Source organism: Netta rufina (assembly GCF_964035555.1).
Source record: "Netta rufina genome assembly, chromosome: 1".
NCBI classification, from domain to species: domain Eukaryota; kingdom Metazoa; phylum Chordata; class Aves; order Anseriformes; family Anatidae; genus Netta; species Netta rufina.
In genome coordinates this window covers 185,518,432-185,542,699 of record NC_140123.1, presented here as the reverse complement: position 1 = coordinate 185,542,699, position 24,268 = coordinate 185,518,432, and the positions used below count along the sequence as shown (strand labels likewise).

Genomic DNA, 24,268 nt, shown 5'->3' with positions numbered 1-24,268 from the left:
GTTGTTTCAGGAACACTTCTGATTGCTGTAGCCAAAGAACGTGAGTTTTTCTCCATGCTGTGCATTTCATGAGATAAGTCATTCTATAGGCTCAAGCAAAAAAGAACAATTTCGTGGGCCAGTTTACTCTGTAAAATATTCTGCCTAATCCTTATAAAAATAAGCTTCACGCTAATCCTCCTGAAAGCAATTGGAGACGACTTTAAACATTTCTATCACTTTTTATTAGCTTTAAGCCGATCTAGTTTCTCTAATTTTCATCAGGTTTATTAGGATCTGTCCAGATATCAGATTTTTATAGTTGATCTGGTTTTATATAAAACCCTCAATCTGGTACAGTTTAATTTCCCAAGCAGACATCTGTCTTCATCTGCATCTTGTAAAGTACTAAGCACCTTCTTGGCCCGTAATTAATTAGAAGCAATGACCTACGCATGAGGTAGTAATAGCATCCAATTAGTGGAAATGTATGATGCTTGCAGAGGTATTATCAGTCACATCACAGTACAGAGAGATGTGCCTGCTCATGCTGCATGTCCTGGATGCGATGTACCAGCAATCTGTAGCCATGACAGAGTGCTAGCACAGTTTAAAAAATCCTGCCCCTTGGCCTGATCTTTTCAATGTGAATTTCTAAAGACATTCAGATGCTAATATTTCTGTGCATTTATGACTGCCATCAGAAACTTTGTATCTCCGAGGTTTAAATATGCTTGCCATCAAAATCATGGCTGCAAGATAACCATGGAGGTTTGTTAAACACATGAGGCTAGAACCTGCTGGGCAAAGGAAGGCTTTGAAGCATCAGCAGCTCCCCTGTGGAAGAGCTTTCCCTTCCTGAACAAAGCTGGGAACCAGTCCCGGAGGCCAGAAATCCCTCTTCCCCAACTGGGGGCTGGAGTTGCAGCACGACCCAGTTCTCAACAGCATACACATTTCCAGCAGTTTTTTTGCTGCACGTGTACAGAGCCTGTGGAGTCACATCAGAGGAAACTTCGCTCTCAGTCGTAAATGACCTGTGTATTCTACGATGCTTTGCAAATGTTTTGTTAATGCAATCCCACAGGAAACAGCAGGAGTTGCACGTGTGTATCTGAGCAAAGTTTTGTCTCGGTGCTTTCTATAGGACTCAAACAATGACAGGGAAAAGCCAGTAGGAAGCTCAAACTTACAATTCTCTGCTTGATAGGAGGAGAGCAGCCATAAATTGTAACTGACAGGGAGAAATTCAGAAATTAGTCACTGAAGTACTGAAATGTGGGGATGTCTGAGATGATGAAGATCGCTCTTTGAGTATCTCTGAAATATGTGTTCTTGCTCTGAGAATTCACTTAATTGCAATTCACTGAGGCTGTGTCTCTCCACTAGTCCTGTACCAGCATCCATAAAAAGTTGGAGTGCATTCAGGCTGAGCACACTGCTGTTTGATAGAGTTAACATGAGCACCAAGTGAACTCCTGATATTGATTCAAAGAACGATGGCACAGAAAAGACCTGGTGCCAAAAGATGGAACCATGCTTGACAAGGGGCTGGAGCAAGAAGGCTATTCCACCAGGAGGCTGAGCAACCTGAAGCCTTGGTCATCATGACTTAGGGAAGGCTTGATGTTCACCACCGTGCCTCCTGTTCTGCTACCTCATGCAGACAGGATGGAGCCAGGACTCTGTCACTGCCACGACACTGGCTTCACAGTAGCGTGGTGGGAAGGATTTGCATGCAGGAAAAAGAGGATAATAAATGTTTTCAATACTGGCCTCAGGTCTGACCATAAGTGGTCATTAAAATTGGTAAGCAAGAGTGCTTCTTATGTGCATTTAGAAAGAGCTATAGCTGTGCAGAAGGGAAACTCACAAAAACTAGCCCATGTTGCCCTGTTTACATCCTGTCACCCTGTGCTTCCTGCTAATTTGATGATTGAAAGCACCCCCTGTCATCAACATGCCAAGAAATTCTCATACAGTCTCATCCTATAAAAAAAATCCTCAGAAGCTTCCCATTGATTTTAATGAAAGCAGAAAATGCCTCTAGAGAACAAAGACAACACATTTTTAGACTCAGCTTTCATAGATTTTCACTGCTTTTCCTATGGTGTGATATCCAGAAGGCTGTAAAAGTACACAATTACATGGTCACACTTGTTTAGGTTTTAACTTTACCCACACTTATTTGTCTCATTTGGTTTTTAAATAAGATTTTGAAATAAGGCACTTTAAGGCTTTTAAGTCAGTACTTAACATTTAGATTTGTTTAGACTGAGTATAAATATTTATTTAGACATAGTTAGGCTTATGTCAAATAAGAGCATGCAGCTAAATTGACATAATCATTCAGTAATGTTAACCCAACGTGTGAATTCAGACAAGCCTTTGAAAAGTAAAAGCATTAATAGCGCACCAAGATTTGTGGAATAAGAATGAAATGGGAAGATGGTGAGAAGTCATTTACCTTCGTAATTGTCTACAGAAATTGGCCAGCCTCTGGGACAGAACCCCTTAGTAAAACCACCCAGAGGACACGGGGATATGGAAGCTGCCAATGAAGGGGAATGGGCAAAATAATTGCCTATATTTGGTGCATTTGTTATTTCATTGAAATAATTGATCTCTGATGCTAAGGACAGCAACAACGGTGGGATTCAAATACTCCACACGTTAATGAAGTCTCTTGCTCTCTGGCAATGGGTTTAAAGTGTGCCTACTCCCACTGCACAGTTCCTTCAGCAAGAGACAGTGGTTTAATATTAAAGCAGGGCAAGTGTTCAAATTGAGGAAGTAATAATTCACAGAGCAAAGCAAGGTCACCTTGCTCAGTCTCACCAATATGAAAAGTGTGCTCCCTGCCACAGGAAAAGCTACAGGAGTGGGTCAGATCCTTTCTTCTATAAAACAACAACAACAAAAATCCAAGGCAACTAAGCCACTGATTTCAAAGGCCATTGCTCGATCTGAGTACATCTGGAAATCTGCAGTGGGTCAATTAGGTGATTAAGCAAACAACTTCAACCCTCAAAAATAGCTCTCCTCAGCAGGAACATTGTTTGCTTATTCGAAGAAGTTCCTTAAATTGTAATGTCTTTTTCATATCCTTCCAGTCTAGGTCAGATCCTGAGAAGAGGCTCAGTAACTGCTGACAAAGCTGTTTGCCACCTTTTGTGTTAGATGGCTTTAGATTTCTCTCTGCCAGGAACCCGAACTACCGTGCAACAGCACGTGTCACATCTAGGGCCCCTCCTGCGAGGCAAGAACAGAAACAGAGCTCTAGGAAGTGCACTGGTTATCTTACTGACAACACAAATGTAATTTGTTATTAAGGTTTCAATTAGCTTTGAAGCAGCACTGTGACAGGAGGAAAAATACCTGCTTGGAAGGAACAATCTAGAAGAGTCAGTGGTCCTTGCCCCTTCCAGCACTACCTCTAGGCTTCAGGGTGGAATGGCCATAAATTGATGGGCAATGCATATGGAGAAACTTCTTAATTTCTTGTATGAGCCAGGAGTATTATAATGGAGTATTATAATAATATTCACATACAACTCCCAGAGTGGTCTGGTTGGCCTGACAGTGTTCAGCACTTTTATTAATAACACTTTATTTGAACTTACTGGGACCGCTATTTGATTTATGAAGTCCTTTGTGAGCTTCGGACTGATTTGCACAAACTCACTATGATCTGCACGTAGGAATTGCTTCACCCAGCCCTGAATGAGTTGGGTGACACGGTACCTTTTGTCCTAGCACCACCAACCCTACCCAATAACATCTTTTGACATATAACCTTGTCCAATTAAATAAACAAAACAATTTAGATACACAGAAGGTACTTATTAGGGCTGGATCATGGCCAGCTCGCTGAAGCAGGAGCACCATTCTTTGAAAAAAGCTGTATGTCGTTTAGCAAAGTTTAATGACTGGAAGCTTTCAGGAGCTTTGCACCGCATCGTGTGCATTGATGGGACATCCATGTGTACGGCGTTCCCTTCCCACTGTAGTGGACAACAGTCATGAGGTCTTGGGTGAGATTGTTTAAAAAGATGTTTGGAGATAAATGGCTTTCTAACATACCCCTTTTAGCCTCTATCTTAACTGGACCCTATTTATGTGAATCAAGGATGGCTGAATGAGAATTCAGAACCGTGATGTCACTGTTTCACCATCTTTTTTCCTTTCATCTCAGGGAATTACCAAATCCTGCTTCTTACAGAAGGATTTCAGTTGTTTTTCACTTCTTTGCCAGGGACTTTTTTTTAATGGAAGACAAAGTAGAAAGAGAGGGGACAGTGAATAATAGGACAAGATAAGTTAGAAATAAGTCACTTCCTTATTTTTTAATTGGCTACATGACAATTACTAGACATGACATTGGCTTCCTTATTTTTTACATGACATTGGCTTCCTTATTTTTTAATTGGCTACATGACAATTACTAGAAACACTACATTAGTACATGGTACAGGCTTGATACCAGAGCCCAGTGACAAAATTTGCCCAGTGGCAAAATGGTCTAAGCTCTTCTGTGTGGATCTGGGGACTAAAAGACATTTCCTTTTTGCCTATTTAAAGTGTCATCTTTTTCCTGTATAAACATGAGATCTAGAGCATTTCTAACTCAAACAGGCTCCCAACTGATCCTGTGCCACTGCTTCCCCCCTCCCATCCACCCAAAGGTCTTCAACGTGAAAAGCTCCCTGACCTCTTCCAGAAGGAACAGGATGCAGCAAAAATGAATGAAATATTTGTGATGGCCTCATCCTCTCCAAGTGTCCTTCCAAATCCCAGCCCTCCGTTGGCCCTGTGCTGAGCGTTTTGTTCCCGACGTGTTTAAAGGATGCCTTAGCATTAGTTTTGCTTACTCCGGTAAGTCACTCTTCAAATGCCTTTTTAAGCCTCCCTAAGTGCACTCAATCTTTTAAATTCAATCTGCCAGAGTTAAAGATCCCTTCTAATTTTCTTTATTGGGGCAGGACACCAGCTTTTTGAATGATGCTTCTCGTTCCTAATAAGCTCCCCAAGCACGGCGCAGACACTCCACCTTTCCTGCTCACTCCTGGCCCTTCACCAGGCTGCTGCCGGCTGCCCCTGGGCTTCCCGTGCAGCACAGGCCAGCCTCCCATCTGCCTCCTCAATCCTCCCTGCCCCCTGACACAGCCTTTTACAAATCCCCTCTTCCCATTTTTTTTTTTTTTGAACACAAACATGCTAAAAAATAATAATGAAGTCAAATAAAAACCAATAATGAACAAAGAGAAGAAGGAAACTGATGCACGCAGTTCTGCAGCCACTGGGTGCAGCCAGGTGCAGGCCCTCATACAGCTTGCCACAACTATGAGTTTTGGGTCACGATATCATCCTGTCACAATGCCAAAGCAGCCATGGTAGGTATGGTGGAAGGTAGAGGGACGTGGCCCTCTTCCAAAATCTACAGTCAAAGCCACCATGCTGGTGAGTGACAGGGAACTGCTGTGGCCTTCTCCCCTGCCGAAACGCCTGTTGGCAAGAAGCTCCCTCAGGCACGAGGTCAGTTTACTCACCATTGAACAATGCCGTGGTGTACATGAACAGCTGCTGAGAGGAGGCATCCAATTCCGACTCTTGAAATGATTTCAGTAAACTTTTTTGTTTTGTTTTGTTATTTCCACTCATGGTTTCGATTAATTAGACAGAAGCTCCCTTGTCAAATGAGTGGTCCTCCCCTCTCCATTTTTATACCTCAAAGAGAAGGCTATTCAAGCAGCGTAGGTACTATTAAGATTTGAGATTCCATCCAATTAAACATCGATACAGGAGGAAAATTATCCTTTTAAGAGATTACTAACAGCACACTGGTTTCTGTTGTCCACATGGGATCCTGAAAATTGACTGGCTGCATGGAGCTTGACATTTTATACTACTTCAGCGTAGAAACGGAGCAGAATTAGGAAACAATTATTGATAAGTATGCAACTGTGGCACCATAAAAGCCCCATGGGTAGGACCAATCTAAGGAGAAAGAAATGAAAAAACAGCTTTCACATTTTTTCCTTTTTTTTCCTTGTCTGCACAGTTGGAAATGTATTCCCTGCTGTTTCATATTTCCTATACTGATTAAAAGTGTTACCTACTGCATTATTCTCTTCGAGGCCTGGGTTTTCCAGGTGAAAGCATCATTAGAAACAATGAGGCTGAGGTAGAGAAATGGGGCCAAACTGAAGAATTCTTTAACTATGTAAGTAGTAAAATGTATTTTTCCACATAACGTTTTAGCCATGGCAGAAATTGCTTTTCCACATCAAAGTCGAGACACATTCAAATGAGTACAAGAACCTCAAGGATAAGTAAGACATTTACATTTTTAGGAACAGACTTGTAACAAACAATGCTGGGTATTAATCCTGATCAAGACCAAAAGCTGTTTTTCTAGGAAAGATTCTCAAGATAAATTTGCCCTTCTTTCCCTGCAGAGCCCTCAGGAACTGACAGAATCGACTATAGCATATCACAAGAGAGTTATGCATCTCAGCACAGGAGAAGAATCAGAAGCCCAGCCACTTTGAGCTAAACCTCTCACTTTCTAATCTAGAAGAAACTCTTCCATAGAGCATCACTTGTCTCACAACTATTCTAGTCATTTCATAGTAATTGTGTGTTAGGGGTAAAAGAAGCAGGTTGTTTCTCTGCTGGCTTGTTTCTGCCTAGTACAAGTAAGCACTAAGTATGCCATTAACTTGCTCAAAAATGTAAACAAGCTAATTTTAGTGATAATGGCAAAGGAAAATAAATACACTGGATTCAATTAATGCTGATGTTGGAAGTTGTAGTAAGAAGTCAGCACTTAAAACTTTGCTCATTCTGAGATTCCACGAACTCCCAGTTATTTTATCCTGTTTACATTATGCATTCTGGCAGAGAGGTGACCCACATAACCTTTACATTTTTGTCTTAAACTTACAGTAAAAAAAAACAACAAAGGGCTCAGGTAAAACTATTTTTTGACTTATGACATTCCTGTCAACTGCATTTGTAATTAGTGGTTGCATTGAACCACCACCAATAAATACTTAACATTAAGTTCTAAAAAGTCTTGTCTAGATGAAATCTTGGGAATCAGAGTCTTCAGAATTGCAGGAATATGCTTTTCAGTCCTGGTTTTAAAATATGAACTTTAAATAGAGACAAACAGGAAGTTAAACTAACCCTTGAACTTTGCTTCTCTTCTGCGAGTCTCTTTCAGAGTGCTGTATTCTTTGGACAGCACTCACAGGAACATTTCAACACCCCCTAATCTGCTGCAGTTTTACTGTCTATAAATGGGTTAAAATATGTGGCATAACTTATAATTTTACAGCTTCTTTCAAAGAGGCATGCATGAGTTTAATTAATTGCCCTTGGAAGGAAATTGGCTAATTTATTCCATGTTAATGGTTGCATGTTGAAATAAACCATTTGAAGCCCTTTAACTACAAAAAATGAAAGCAGCATTCCTAAGGTTTATTCGTCAAACCAGAGCTGTTCTCAAAATTTCTGCCTATGCATACCATTAGTATTTTTTTTTTTTTCAGTCAAATTCCCCCAAATTCTGGATCTTACAGAAACTGAACTACCTTCCCCTTGTCAGGGCTCAGCAGCTCTGCTCTTTTTCCCATGCTCAAGGTTGTCTGGGAACCTCAGACTAAACACTATTATATTCATCTCCCCTAGAAGCTCAATCCAGGATTTAGAGCACTTAAACACAGCAGTGGGGATCGCTGCACTCAGAAGCCAGAGCCACCTCCATTAAGAAAGAAATGCAAACCTGTGGCAGGAGGGAGTGGAAGACGGAGAACACGCTGATAACACTGCACTGTTTGTACAGTAACTCAGTAGCTAGAACGCTTTTTTAGGAATTGGGAAATCTCAGGTTCAGGCTGCTGAGTGCACCCATCTGCACCCATCTCTCTAATGCTTTGCTACCAGATGTCTTTGTGCCAAAGGGGACTCCTCGATCATCTTGTTTAAAGAACACACAGTGCTGTACAAGAAACAGTGCTACATGTAGGAACAGACAGGGATACCTGACTCTTAGGGCATTGATCTGGGCTCCCCGGTGCAGGACCACCTTGTGCATTTTACCTAGTGATTAATGTAGAGCATTTAATCCATGTTCAGAACAGGAACCAGATCTCATCTCTTACTCCTTCTCTTACCCATTCTTTCTCAGGCTGAGAATGAACTCAGACACCACACTTCTTCAGAATGGAGGTAAAGGGAAGGGCACTATCATCAGCGCCACATACCTTGTCCAAGATATTTCAAGAGAGAATGAGCCTTGCTCCATTTTTATCCTAAAGAACAACAGATATCTGATTGTTCAAGGGTTCAGGTTGTGAAGCTTAGTTTGGTGTGTCTCTGTGCATCCAAGAATGAGACTGGGAAAATCCCTAAAAAGAAAGAGTTAAAATACATTTTTCTCCTAGGCATTCCTTGCTAACTATTTTCGGCATTTCTGCTTTGCATCCTTGTTGTTCATGAATCATGCCCTGATGGGCTCAGCACTCCCCACAGAATCACAGAATCATTCAGGCTGCAAAAGACCTCTAAGGTCTAGCCTAACCTTTGCAGGAACCCATGCAGGAACTGGAAGTGGAGGCACCTTATTTGAGGCTGCTGATTACACTTGAATTAGTTACTGCTCTGAGCATTACAAGCCCACATCCTTCTGTTGGTCTAGTTATGTCTGGTGGGATGAGATAGCACTAAAAAGAAACACAAAACCAAACAACCACACAAGAAAAAACACTTCATGTACTGGTATATGCGGTACTTCTTAATTCAGTACTATAAAACAAAACTCCGATGTCACACAAACTGGGAGCCCCTATTTCTCGTCTCAGATGGCAATACACTTTTATCCAGCTTCAGTTATTTCCTGCTGCTGTAGAAAACCCATGCTCATACAACTAGAGCCATGAAATACTCGTCTATGAAATAACTCTGCCTTGAATGTTTTCACGAAAAAAAAAAAAGAAAAAGAAAAAGATTTGGAAACAGCAGGGATACAAACATTCACCTCCTTTAAAGTCTGCATCATAATCTTTATGACATGTTTTATCACCAACTATCTTTAAGCTTTTACCAGGATAACAGTCTTTGCCTTTGCAATGGCTCCCACAGTAGTCTTGAGTGAAAATGGGGAGAGCTAAGATGTAGGAGACTAATATTAGAATTATGTGGAATAAAAACAAGGGTTTACAGGCTGCAAATGGAAATCTCAGCGGTAAGCTATGAAAATGCTGGATGCTAGGGCAGTATATCAGTGAACAATATCCAGAGTTCCTCAAATTACACAGGAAATGTTTTTAATAGACGAGGTACACGCAGCTCTCATTTGCCTACTGTGTTCCTCTTGCAGCTCCCCCGGTAAGCCCAGAAGTCCAGAGATCATCAGAGCTCTCGCAGGGATAAGAGCCACGAAGCCTCGAGCCTGCGGTGTGCATTTTTCTGAGGGTTGCCATGGCGATCTCCAGCACGCTGATCCCCAGAGAGCTCCGCTCAAAATTCAGAGGGAACCAAAGCAGGACAAAGAAATGACACCCAAGCAAAGGCAACAGGGAAATTATGTATGATAACCTATATAAATACTTCCATACAAAAGCTTTCAGAAAATAGATGTGTTTAGAATTTGGAGGTCTGGAGGAAAGAAGCACAGTCGTCACAGTCCAAACTCTAAACCAGGACGGTCTAGTGAATAAAGCCAAGAATTTCTAGCCCTGCCTTATCTTCTGGATCACTATTTGGCACAGAGCAAATTCTCAGCCTCTGTGCTATAAAATCCTTATTTGTGCAGTAACGACAGAGGACAATGGATAAATAAACAGCTAGAAAGATATAGATGTATTTAATAATGTAAGACTGTACAGCAGCAACATTTACTAGATAAAAAGTAAATGTCAGATTTTGGTCAACACTCCTTTTTGTTATTCCATGAAAACAGTTAATAGAAAAAACTCCAAAGTATTTGAGCAATTTAAATTCTCACCAAATGCTTTATGTCATCTGTTGGTTCGTATGCCAGTTACACTCTGTTAATGTATTCTCAACAAACGAGTATTAGATTTGTCTGCACATGAAAGCAACACTCTGTCAAGTGATGTATGATCTCAATCTATAGTCGAGAAACCTGTTGTATGGTCCTTTCACTCCTAGCATACAAAAGCACGATCTGGCCAGGTGCTGTGATACGGTGGCCATTCACACAGAAACAAACCAGGAAGAGGAGTCACTCAAAATCTGGGCCACGTCAGATACGCCACAGTCCAGAAATAATACGAAATAAGAGTCAATCAATGTTTTGCTATTAGGCAGCATGTTTCAGCCAGAGCTTATTATCAGACGCTGCCAGGCACTTTTGTGCACTAAAGAGCTTTGAGTTAATCCCACATAGGTTGATGCTCAGCCACTTGTGTGCAGCGGTTTCTTTTCACAGAATATGCAGTGTTCTTTTTGTTCCTACCTGGACCTCTTATTACTGTTACAATGGACATCAGCCTCTCCACATCACCATCTATTAGATCTTCATGTATATCCATAATCACATTATGAAAAGCTGCCTCCTCCTGAATGAGCATGGAGCTTTTCAGTCAGATCCACTTCAACTTGCACCGAGTCTTTACGGGTTGCTACAGTACTAACCACTTAACAACCTTGTTCTGTCCCCACTCCTCAAAATCTGGTGTGGAGTCTGTCACGACTGCAGGCAGCACTTCACCTTCTGCCCTTGGATTTGTGTGTGGTGTCCTCCTGGTGTGTCGTACTGACACTCATCACCACGGAAGGTGTTCTGGAAAGTTTTGTTGACAGTGAGCATAGAAAGGGTTGTGCAGAAGAAATATTCATTTATATATGGACAGGATACCCATTTATATGGATATTCGTCAATGACCAATGTATGGTGCACACCACCTTACTCTTCACATGTGCCTTTCTTAACGCTAGTCCCTCCATTAGTTCTGCTTTGCTATCCAGTCATCAAATGAATTCTCTGTGCTTCCCCAGACTGTCACCTGCCTGGTTTTCAAACTAGCACACGACTAATAGCTGCTGGCTGGAGGAAGGACTGAGGGAGAGATCGTACCATCATCTTCAACATTTATCATCTTAGGCTTCTTTTCTCCCAAACGGTGCTGGTAAGGAGCCCAGTTCTTACCACAGGTCAGCACAGCCTCCAGGTGAGCAGGTGAACCAAAAGGCATTGCTCCAAGAAAATCCACTACTTATTGCTGCTGTCCACATGCATCATAAATGCCACCACTGAGCTGGCAGGCTGTGCTGAGCCGATTTCTCTCTACTGACTGTAGCTGGCTGCCTTTTCTTTAAACAGCTTCTGGAACACTTGGGCCCCCTTTTTTTTCCATATGCTTTTACTTTTACCGAGAGTTTGCAAGCTGTTGATTCCCGAAGAGGAGTGCTACAGCTTTTGGACATCAGCATTCTCGATCCCCTTTAACAGTGTCTGATGTCTTTGCTGCATATACTGGTATTTCTGCTCCCTTGCAGGTAAAGAACTTGAACTTTAACGAGATCCCTACAAAATCACTGATTGCGGTAGGCATAATATTAAGGTTCTTACTCTCTCATACCTTGATCCCTTCAGGGAAGAGGTTTTATTTACCACGAATAAAGATGAAGGCTGACAGACAGCCTTCAAATCAAAGCACAAGCCAGAAAATGTCTGATTACTCCCGGAAGCAGCATTTAACAGCTTAACTTAGTCTTTATTTAGATATTATTTTGCATATTTCACCCATAATGAAAGCAAAGTTGTCGTGAACAAAATCATTTGGTAATCTAATTTATCACCATCACTCATACACTGACAGACAAGAATTTTAATAAAATTTACACTTATGACATCAATTTGTACTAATTTCCGTCTCTTAGATGCTTATGCATTTTATGGGGTTGGTGAATGGAAATAAGAGAGACTCTTGTGCAATTCCAGCCACTTCTAGAGAAAAAACTAGTGGTAAGGTTTAATGTGCATCTGCTGGGAGAATATACTGAAACAGCTCTGCTTTCCTTACTGTAACAGCATGCACTATGCCACCCACTACTCGTATATGACAATATTTTACACAGATAACACAACTCTTTAAAGCGTGGGGACGAATTAACTGCATAGGGGCTGTCAGATATTTACCTTGCCCAAGAACGTTAGATGTATTAGAAATGCCAAAGACAATAAATGTAGTTCAGCTTCAGTAAAGGAGTTGGCAGAACACGACGAAAAGCATTGTTGCAGAGATGCTCTCCTCAAAGTCATCTATCACAAAACATCAAACCTGCCCCCGCCTTCCCTTTCCTTTTCTCTCCTCAGTTATTCAGCAACTGCAGTCACAGGCAAGGCTCCTGTCAGCTGTTCAGGAGATGCAAGAGGAAGATCACAGCATGCCTAATACCTCACTTGGAACACCTCCTTTTTCCTCTACTGTCCCACAAGGTCAGAGTTTCAGTTTTATCTAGTGAATCAGGCAGCAAGCAGCTTGCCCTGCCCTTCCCAGACTGTCCTGCCATTCGGTTCAAAGAAAGATCCTGGGTAAACATTATCCTTTGCTGAACATCTGGGCAGAACAGTGGATACCTCTTTCATCAGCAGAAAGAAGCTATGTTGCCTCTAAATGCAGTAGGCATTGCTCTGAAGGGAATGTCTCTGCTTTGGGCTGGTACTGGAAAGCAAGAGGAGGTGTGAACACACTCACAGAGCTGCTCCAGCAGAAACTTCCCATTTTTCAGCTCCTGGTCAGGTTGGCTTTCAGCTCCCTGCTCAGACTTAAGGTTTGGTTACACCCACGCTTATACCACCCATGGAAGTGGCAGAACAAGCAGCCAGGGGAGGTGGGAGAACCAAATAATCCTGTGCAGCAGCAGTGTGGATGGGTACCCAGTGAAGTGACAGAGTAAACACGTCCTGACACAATTCAAGCAATGTAACTTCAGTAGGTGTCCTAGAGCTGGAAAAAGAAATGCAGTCTCTCACCTTGTCAGAGAAAACAGGCAGGCTTGCAGGGAGAGGATATTATCTCTGCTCAGTCTTCTTTCGTGAGAAAAAATGACTGCTGTGGTATAGGATGACAATTTGCAGGGTACCACATTTGCTTACAATAATATGTTAGTATATTCAATTTTTGCTCAAGTTGTGCAAAATGTATTGGAACATTTTCCTTTGTTTAGTTATTGGTTTCCATCCCCAGTCTACATCATATACTTCTTTTCCTCCTGGTCTTATACATACTTCAAAGACATATTTTCAAAGAACCATTTCTCTCAGCATAGCTTGCCCCCCAGCTGTAAAAGCTCTGCACACATATATCTCCCTTAGGAGAGTTAACGTCTTTGTGCAGAGCTCCTTTAGGCAACATCTGCAATCATGCAAACAGGTAGAAGGTTCCCATGTGGCGCAGCTCAAGAAGGAAACATACACATCCTGCAAAGCAAACCCAGGGTAGCCCCACAAATATTTATATACCAGATAAAATCCATATCCTGCAGCTTGGGCCACTATAAACAAATGTTACCCAATACATCTTTCAAGTCAATCAACTGAAAAATTCACATATGGATGGATGGCCTGAGCTCAGCTCACCCAAGGGTACGAAAAATCTGGGAAAGCAACAAATCAGTTTACCCCTGGGTTGCTGAGCACATGCCCCTTGCCCTCCCAGCACTTTGGAACAGGATCTTCTTGGCTTTGAGACCACACAGACCTCTCTGCAGTCACCCCATGTCTGGATACTTCTGGTGAGGCATTGGCAAGCAATGCCAGCACTGGCAACCAGAGCACACACCAAACTAGCCCATCTAGGATTCTCCTGTACAAAATACATAGCTCAGGCTTTCTAATGACACTCCACCATCCCTGACAACAGTTCTAATGTATGCTTTTGCTTGTTATGACAGAAATGGGATTGGGACCTTTTCCCCCCCCAGCTATGCATGCCCTAAAGAGCCAAATGTGCAGTAGCCTATGGTGGAGAGGTTTGGATGTGGGGGATGCTGAAGTCAAAGCCATGAGCCAGCTTTCTGTTCTCAGTGAGAGGCCCCCAGCACTCCCTGTGCCGTCCCCAGATCCATGCAGGCAGAGGATCTCAGCAGAAAGGCGAATAAGAAGAGGGTGTCAAGAGTATAAATCCCCGTAACAATGCCCATAATGGATACCACGGTTCATTAAGTCATCACGTCCAGAGGAGGGGCAAATTTATTTGTATATATATTTTTAGAGATAAAGTTAAACTCAGCTCTGTGCTCATATATGAAAACTAACCAGACAGACTTTTCAAAGCTATGCACACCTTAGAGCAACCAGTACCATCATCCTGCCTCCAGGTTCAAAGACCAAACTAAAAAACCATGATTTTTGAACCCACAGGCCTAGCTGTGAAGCAAAGTGTGGCAGGTCCCTTTAGTTGCTTTGAAACTTCCAGCCACTTTTTCAAGAAAATACTGGCTACGTATAAACTCTGGAGTTACGATGTTTCGCAAACTCAGAAGTTCCCAGGAACTGTAACTCAAGACAATTCATTAATTAGTCACAAATTCAACTGATGTCGTTTTAAGCAAAACCAGCAAGGATAAACAAGACTGCATTTTGTGTATCTCTGGAAGATAACTAAATCTCTTTTTGTTTACTAAATAATTGACTTACCAACTAACACTAGGAAATTTGGTATCTAACACTAAATATTCTTACTTGTCATACTTGGTGATGTGCTCGATCAAATCGAGTGTTAGAGCAACAAACCACTAGAACAGTGTCTGCATGTCCAAAGGAACAACTATTTTTAAATGTGTTTTTTGCATGTATTGTATTAACTGAAACAAACAAGGCTGAGGCTTGCCTTGAATTTAGCCCTAAAAAATTAAGCAGACAAGTATTTAATTCTTATTTTTATCCTTGTTAAATCCTTTAATTAAATATAACGTTAATTGAACTAAGGATTATTAAGGAGGTTTTTCTCAACTAATACATTTAAATGCATTAAAGCTGGGAGAAAAACAAAACAAGCACACAAGCCAGCCTTATAAATAGCTTCATACAAACAGCATTAAGAAAGTAACACCCTGCGAACACGGGGCATTTTCTCATGTTTGCTAGCACAAAAGTAACAGCAAAGGTTAGGAGCAGCAGAGGTGGCATACTCCATAAAAATCCACATGTTAATGCAAACTGTCTCCATTTAGTGCAGCAACAATATCAGCTCACACATGACAACTGCTTGTACAATATTGTTGTTGTCAAGCGGCAGGATGATGGGTGGGAATGGTGCAGAAGTCCCCCAGCACACTGTATGCAGACTGTATGTCTGGGGAGTCCCACCCTGGCAGCCAGGGTGTTCCTGCTCCACACTCAAGGGATCAGTTGAAGAGGGCTTCAAAGGAGCTTTTTAAGGCCTGGTCTGAAAGTCCTGGGCTGAAATCCTCATGGATGGAGCTGAGAGTGGCAGAGGTCACTGCTACAGCCCACAGGGCAGAGGAGAGCCATGGGGCAGCTGGCATGGGGGGAGCAGCACAGAGACCCCCCCTCAGAGCCCTGCTCCCAGGTTCTGCAGGCTCAGTGAAGTCAAAAATTAATTAGACCTGAAGTGACTGGGGAGTCCTAAAATTGTTCATGTATTAGCAATTGCAGAGTCACCACAGGCACAGCATTGAGGTACTTGCTCTGTACCAGCGAGCAGACAATGGCAGCAATATTGACAGTAAGAAAAGCAGCAAACAGTGCCCTTATTGCCTGTTCACTCACCTAAATTTAAAAAGAAGGAGGGTAAAGAAGCTGATTTCACCAACTCCACCAGTAGCAGCCACAGGAAAGGGCTCACCTTGGCCCAGAATCAGAGCTTTACGGAGACAACACTAATGTAGCATCTGAGAACAACACTGTAAATGACATTCAAACTTCAGAATCAATGCTGGAATCAATGCTGACAACTGATTTGCAACAGTTCCCTCTGCCTAAGCCCACAGCATGTTGCTTTTTCCAAACAGGGACAATTCTTGATTTCAGTTGTCGAACACAACCAATATTCTCATTCCCCTGTCCCCCAAAGGGGCACCAGAACCTGCTTCTTCTATAAACCCCCATGGGCTGTGTTTTAGTAGTGTTACAGGAGTCCATGCATCTCTTAGCTGGTGGATTATGAGAAGGAAGAAATCTGTTACAACATGGGTGATAGCAAAGCAGTTGTATTCACCGGCATTTACAAGAGGAGAAGTACAGGTAAGGTACCTTCAAAAGAAATTTCTCAGTGAATCTCCTGACTGCATCCCTCCAAGGACTGTGATAACCCTGCAACTTCAAAATCATTAAAAAAATAAAAATATCATTACTAAAAATTTAGTAGCACAGACAAGTGATGTGAAGACCTATCCTAGCACCTCCACCTCGTCTGCTCTTTTCACTAGGATCGGGTAAACTGCTTTTGTCTTTCTCTTGATCTCCACAGGATGCAGCAGTCCTTGCCAAAAATAACTATGTTGTAATTTTCCTTCAAAATTCCCTTGAAGACGCCTGTGCTGTTTTAATGCCGGAGCATCACACATCCCTTTAATCCCTGCCTACACGTTTTAACATTTCAAACACAGGGTTATTTATAAACGAAAAGCCACCGGGGCTTTGGTGAGGTAAAGTGGTTTGGTTGGGACTGAAACCGGGAAGGGGGGCCGGGAGGGTTTAGTCATCATTTTCTGCTTTTAATCCCTTGCTCCTCCTCTGGTTTGGGCCTTGTTATTAGCAGCAGCACTTTCTCCCTCTGAGCAGGGCCAAGACGGCAAACAAGCCTTCTGCATGTGAAAGCAGGACGGTTCCCAGCACTAATTCAGCCGTGCGACCCTGCTCCAGGCTGTGCAATCAGCTGAGACCCCCTTTTTTTGTAGTCCAGTCCTTCCCCTCCTCGAAGTGCCAAAGCCCTCCATGGAAAGCCTTTGGCTGCTGTTTTGTTCCCTCCCACCTGCTCCTGCAAGAGTGAGAACAGACGGGATCGAAGTGACCCCGTCCGCTGAGTTTTGTGGGTATTCAGGGTATTACTGACACACCAAGCAGGTTACAAAAACTGTTGGGAGGCACAAAGCGAGGCACTCGAAAACCAGCAGCGCTCCAGCTAAAACAACACTTGGAAACAAGGCTCGCTGCATACTGAAGGGGACACAGCAGTTGTTCACAATCCCCTCTCCTTTTTGGTTGTTGCTGAACAGCATGGCTAAAATTTGTCCTCCGGCCCAATTATACCACTCTGCTGATGCTGTAACAAAAGGAGAAAGAGCCATGACAGAAATAACAAAGTAACCTACATTTCTAATGGAAGCAACAGCGGGACGTAACAAAATTAACTGCCATCACACGCAATTTTTATTTCCACTTCAAGCACCCTCTCCGTCTCTAAATGCTCCTCCTGGAAAAAACCTTCCCTAAACCGAGCCTCCCAACCTACACCTAAAGGCGGTGGCAGCTCCTCTGGGAACCAAGCAATCTTTGGCCTTACCCTATGAAAGCTGGGCAGGGCAGGAGCCCGAGCCCAGCCTGTGAACTCACAACGTGCAGCAAACATCCAGCTCTAGATTTTCGAGGGGTGCTTGAGTTTTAAAAAGGCATCTGTCTCAGGTTCAGCTGTTATATCCAAAATGTCTGTACCAAAAATACTTGCATTCAGATTCAGAAGTGTGAATGTGCTGGAGCTCCAAGAATAAGGTAGGATAACAACAAGAATATGCAGAACCACTGAGAATTAGACTAGTTATTTGGATAAATTAAGTAGGTAGCAACTGTGGAAATGCTGATGCTAGCCATTATTTCAGCTTCTTAGGCTATAAATGGAGATAATTTTTACTCACCTGACAGGTGTGTCATGGGAATTAGCTAATATTGACACTTTGATCTGTAAAGTGCTCTGCCAAATATTAATTAAGAAAGGGTTGTTTTGCACTTACAAAAGCTAGTGTTTTGAACTTAAATTTGTTTCCATCCCTCTCCCAAAACAGTAAAGAATCTACTGTTTATTTTTCTACATATTTCCCAGGAGATTATTTTGGAGAAGCATGAAACAGACAGACTGACATGAACAGTTGTCTGCACTTTGTTGCAAGAATCTGCTCTCCTGTGGGCCTTGTAGCCAGACCTGTAGACTTAGCTCCAATGTTACTGAACACAGGGAGAAGGGAAACTGCCCATAACAAACACCTGTTTATACCTCACCTACGAATATTTCTCAAAAGGCAATTCACAAACACACATATGAGAAGCTGAAGATATTCAAGTGCTGCAGCTCCTGGTGAAGTATGGCCTCATTTCTCCACAAGGGAAAGGTGCCAACATATAGGCAAAACTGCAGTACAATTTCCTCCATAGTCAGTGACATGAAACATGCCCAAAGCTGTGTGATGCTTCTGATGCACGTGCTACCCGTGCACGCTGCTGCCAGAGACAGAGTGAGCAGAGCCCTGCCGGAGGAGTCGGCTCTCTCCCATTCTCTCTGTGCTCGATAATAAGGGCCACTTCCACCGTGGCACCCTCATTGCAAAGATCTAGGAGCAAAGGTGTGATATTCACCCTTTACATAGCCCAGCGAATATGAACTGGTATTAGAGGGAACTCAAAGATTGTGCTTGATAGCATATGGGAAAGTAGAAGCATAAGTCTCCAAATAGGCCGCTCTGCACACCCCAGAGAGATCATTACACAGGGCTTCCCTGTGATTGCTGCCACTGGTAGTTACAGCCTGACCTGGTGTCACAGGCTACTCATGGTGGCAGCACAGGGAGATCCTCTTTCCTTGATCCTCTGCAGTTTTTTGTCAGCCAGGCAACACAAAGATGACAGAGGGAAAGAACAAATGACAGGCAACAGGTACTGAAAGAGATCTCAGAAAGCACAAGTGTGAAGATAGATGTAACTCCTGCCTACTTCCCCCAAACTCCAATTAGAGACTTGGGTTTTGGGGTGAAAACAGAAAAATTTCTGCCAGAGTGTTTTGCAACGTGCACATCTCATCCTCACCTGGTGCATGGAAGATACTGAACAAACGTTACACGACGCTTCAGCAGCTTCAGTCCTACAGATCTAAAGACAGTTCTCACAGGTGACTCTGGGGGCTCAGCCTGACTGATGGCCACTCAAAGTTTGCTACTCAAAGGAACTTAGGAAAGTAGAAGAACTTAGGAAGATACTGATAAGTGTCTTATTATTTCTGTAACATTGAAAAGCTAAATTCTAAAAGCAAGAAAATACTAGAAATGAAGTTCCTTATGTGAATTGTTTCTGATGGTCCCTATGATGAGACTTTTTGTACTGTTTCCCTGCCTCATTTCATGCATAACACAGACATTACTTAATGAACCAGCAGCTCTTCAATATTTATTTTTCTCCTCATTATCCAGTGTGACTCTGTGCCTTATTTACCATGCTATCCAAAGGCTGCCTGTAATTATTTATAGTGTTCATGATATAAGAACCAAGTCCTTATAAACAACAATTAGTTTTACAATACCCAGCTGGATCCTGAAACTAAGGTGGACATTTTGGAGGTGGTCATTGCTTTTTAGCAACTACTTTCTATACAAGTACGCCTAAAAAGCATCTCCATAAACTTTTCAGAAGGAATCTGCCTGCCAGCAAGTAGAGCTTAGTGAGAGCACGTGGTGTGACATGGTCCTCACCCTTCAAAAGTGTGTTTGAACCAGGCTATTTATGGTGCTGGTGCACACATTTTACATAACTAATGTTAAGAACAGGAAACAAAACTCCCCATGCTATGTTAAAGACTTATTCTGGGAATCTCAGATTACAAGATGAACAGCAAGAACCTAATTTTGGCATCTAATTAGGGCTGGGTGTTCTTCCCCCACTTCCCTTTGCACTGTGTTCTACTTGACAGTGCCTGCTCCTGGCTCCCTAACTTGCACCCCCTCTTCTTTCTACTTGCATTCACTGCCTCAAGGTTATTAGGATGTATCATCAGCATAATGCAGAACAGTTATCAGCTTATCATCTCCTCCAGACCATCTTACATTTTTCCCAGCCTTGCCCTACCACTTAGAAAAAGAAGAAAAACAAACAGAGAAATCACTCTCCCCATCTAAACTCTCCTCTTCCCCAGGTGAGGAAACACAGCAAACCAACATTTCTCAGATTCCTCCACTATCCCAGCTTTGGCTTTCAGCTCTATGAAAACTGTCTGGAAAGTTGTTGGAAAAGAACGGGGAAGAGAAGTTTTCTGAAAGTTTTTTCCACTTTCTGGCTTTACGGGCAGCAGAAGTCCAAATCCTGCCAGATATCCTACTAAACCTAAGCTAAACTAATGTACTTCAAACCCAAGTTTAAGATTTCATCTCCAATTCTGACTGAAAATAATCATTTTATTCATTATCTCGATGCACTGTGTATCAAAGAGGATGACCATAAGAGGAGGTGCTGGATCTCCTGGTCTGAGGGCTCTGCCTCAGGTTGTGAGTGACTGCAGGTTGAGCCACTGCTCTTCTCAGTGCCTGGGAAGTGATTTTATTCCCTCTTGCTGGCTCTGTGACTGTTTATATGAGGATGTCTCCATAGCCACGTCTGAGATACCAGACCAAAAGCAGATATGAAAAGGTATTTTCTCCTCTCTGCCTATACTTGTTAATTTCATGTCACTCCCTAAATCCCAGCCAATGTGAGGCCAAGTGATGTTTGGAAATTATTCATTAGATATATTTAGAAGGACAGATCCCTACTTTTCATGTCTGATAGTTGCAAAAGCCAGATCAAAAAGATGGTTTTCATTTAGGAACTCAGTCTACACAACCACAAAATTAACATATCAGAAAAATAAGATCTACTGGAGATTGTATCCATTTTCACATCAAGGACAAAGTGCTAGTATCCAACCCACCACACAGATGTGTTCATTTCTCTGACAGTTTCATGGCCAGACAGTAATCACATTATCAATAGTCTATCCCCACTGAACTTCCTAAAGTACAGCTCCACTTCACATATTTTATTTGTTTTCATATACACACATACATGAAATGGCATTTTAATGTGGCTGTTATTTTTAGAATTCAACTGATAGTGAAATGGCTGTCTCCTGTTAAACAAGCATTAAAAAACAAAAACAAAAACAAAAACAGGACACAAATAAAGGAAGTCAATATTCTTCTTATTTCATAATTCTGAGGGAACTGAAGATAAATGAAGTTTCCCAGGAGAAACAGTCAAAGATTGAGTTGGTAAAAATAATATGAGAGTAACTCTAAGAAAACTTTTACATGGACAAACTCATCACACACACACGGAACCAATCAAGTAGTACCACTGGCTATAACAAGGTCACTCTAGAGATGTTCTTCTAGGACCCTGAAGCTAAATTAAGGTATTTTTGATTGTGTGTTTTGATTTGTTCAATACACACTGGAAGGTCTTAAGGGTTTAGTTTTGTATCTTATACAGCTTTCAAGCTAGGCCAGTTACCAGAAATGTAGCGAGTAAATGCACAGTCTAGTCTGTAAATCTCTAGCATAGGCACTAAGCTAAGATGTTGTCAAATCTTGGGACCCTCATTTTGGAAAGTCCGATATCAGCAGACAACTCTATAAAACAGACAGATTTCACTATTTTCCTGTGGTAGCTCACTGTTTTGGTACTATTTTGTTCAGTTAGTAATTTTAGAAGACAAGTTTACCAACAGCCATAGCCTAAAATTAGAAGTGCCCCAGCTCGTGACTTTTAAGAGAGGATCACCATCCTACTTGACATCTAAGTCATGACTTCTGTATGTAATCCAGCATTTGGAAAGACTTAGCTGACTGCTTCCAAACTCATCAGGCAAGCTCTGGGAAATGGAAGGTGAGACCGTGGGAAAAAATGTATTATGAAAAAACTGGAACAAATCTCTGGCAGCTTAAAGTTTATGACTATCACTACTCCGCACACCAGAGCCACTCAGAGCCTCCTGGGGTATGACTTGCAAAGATAGGCCTTTGCTTCACACACAAATATGTACGTACATATGCACACACACAGTTATGGAGCTCACATTATTATGAAATACAGCCAGGGAAAGCAATTACTTTAAGAAAAATAATGGGGTATTCACCAGCAAAGTAACAGTTTCAAAAGGGTCTAGAAAATGAACCAAAGCTCTTATTGTTAGAGAACTATTGACTTCAGGTTTGAAAAAGTGACCTCAAGTGAGCAATGATGCACTTAGCCTGGAACTTGCAGCCGCTGTATTTCATTCTAAATTGAATTGCCAATCCACAGTGCAATCTTCTTCTGCTATCAGCTCACATCTTTGGGGCAAGTACACAGAAAAATACCGTATAGTGGCTGCTTTATTCCAAGTTAGACTAAATTCTTTTGGAAATGGAAAATATGTCTGCGTTACAGAACTTAAGGATCCCCCTGGGTATGTTTTATATACCCAGAGGGTTATGTTTGTTTTGTTTTGTTTTTTTTCCTTTTAAGGGCACTTAGTGATAACTTCATGTTGACATTTTTCCTGCAAGCAGATCATAAGCATGCAAATAATTTTGTATGTGGCCATGTTAATAATGTTTAGGTATTGCACTGCCTACAGACCCATATTAAAAAATACTTATTAGACGTTTTATACCTCATACACACACGCACAGTATTCAGATCCAGCATTCTCATTATATCAAAAGTACAATGTTTAGTCATATTTTAGGTAAATAAGATTGCCAATTTGGCATGATCTATAAAAGCACCAATATCATTGGTTTGCAAACATAAATAAGTGACATTTACATGCTGCGAAATACTTACATTCACTTTTCCACTACTTCTTCTTTACTACAATCAAGTTATTTTCCAGGACAGCGTTTAATCTTCTCACTAAATAAAAGAAGGCAGTGATTAAAACTATATCCATATGCATTATGCTATGCTCAATCACCTTAAATTTATGAACTTTAAAATATTGATTTAAGATCATCTATAGTGTTCCATAAACTTATAATTTGTTTATAATATAGTCAATTTTATTACATTTTAAACACAATTTTAGCACACCATAACTTCCAATCCCGAGGCTAAATGGGGCAATGTTCTGTATTTCAGTAGCTGCTCAGATAATAAATCAGAGGGACAGTTGCTCACAGATGTACAACTAATTACTACAGAACTGAGAGCTCAGCTGATATATTACCAGCAAGAATGCCTGGCATTACAGATGGGGTATTGTATGATTTGGCACTCTTCTTGCGAGAGCTTGAACATGCTCTTATCAATGGCAGCTCTCAGCACCTCCCACGATCAAACATTTAAGAATGGAAGAGAAACAGTGTCTGTCCCTCTAGGGAAGGATAAAATACCATCTGATATCATTTAACATTACTGTATATGCCAAAAAGTGATTAAGAAAGTGTTAATCTTGACTGTTCAGCTTGAATATGAACATGACAACTGTCCTCAATAAAATATCCCCATCAATCTATGTAGTGAGTGTTGAATGCCCCAACCTGATTCTTACATACTGGTAGTTATCAGCTCATTTTTGTAATGCACATGATGCCCACTTAAGCAGTTCATGGCAAATGCCAACACATGCACTAAAAGATCATCAAATGGCAGTCCCCAGGGGAGAGCGACCCGAACACACAGCATAATCCACCACCTCATCTTCAAAGCCATCTCATCTCCATGCCAGACGAGGCTGACTTTGAGACTTGCCTAACACTGGCTCCCTGGGGAGGTAAGAAATAAAGCTCAGCAGGACTTTCATTTTCCTCTTCACGTGCCCTGAGGCTGCCCAGTACTGAAGCGTGTTTACTTCGTTAATATTCGATGGGACTTAATTTCTTGTTTGCATTCCCCATATCTAGTTGCTGTGGTAACACATTCTTTAGGACTACGTACATTCATCTCCTCCTAGAGCTCCTGACAATACAAATTGCTCAGCACTATGTGAGGTCCTGAGGAAAAGCTGTCTGAGGAACCTGCTCACTCACAAGGATGCTCAGGAAAACCATGAGATGCAAAACCACGGTGTGTGCTGTTAGCTTCAATATTTATGTATTTCATTAGAAGTGACTTGAAGGAGTGTTTTCCACCCTGGGAGGCTGAGCATCCAAAACAGGAAGAGAGGTTGGGGATGGTATGTAAAATGGAAGGGAGTGGAATAAGGATAGGGGGCAGACGTGAAGAGAAGGTGCAAGGATCTTCCACCAGGAACATGAGGTGAAGATCAAACAGTATCAAGGTGAAGAGGACATTCTGGATCAGGACTTCTCCTTTTTAATAAAGAAGGGAAGATGGAGACAGAGAAGAGCA

The 24,268-nt window shown here is 41.9% G+C and overlaps 1 protein-coding gene across 3 annotated transcripts in view; it reads right to left on the bottom strand.

Annotated features, from left to right (window-relative positions):
- Window positions 1-24,268, bottom strand: part of PLXNB2 (plexin B2) — a 176,512-nt gene that overhangs the window by 91,791 nt on the left and 60,453 nt on the right. For 2 of the 3 annotated variants that reach the window (XM_084287074.1, XM_084287076.1), the window contains exon 2: window positions 22,763-22,831. In XM_084287074.1, coding sequence (XP_084143200.1) covers window positions 22,763-22,764 — 2 coding nt within the window. In that variant the 5' untranslated portion in view covers window positions 22,765-22,831. Of the gene's footprint in view, window positions 1-15,748; window positions 15,882-22,762; window positions 22,832-24,268 lie in introns of those variants that run through there. The other variant, XM_084287075.1, reaches the window with a different exon arrangement.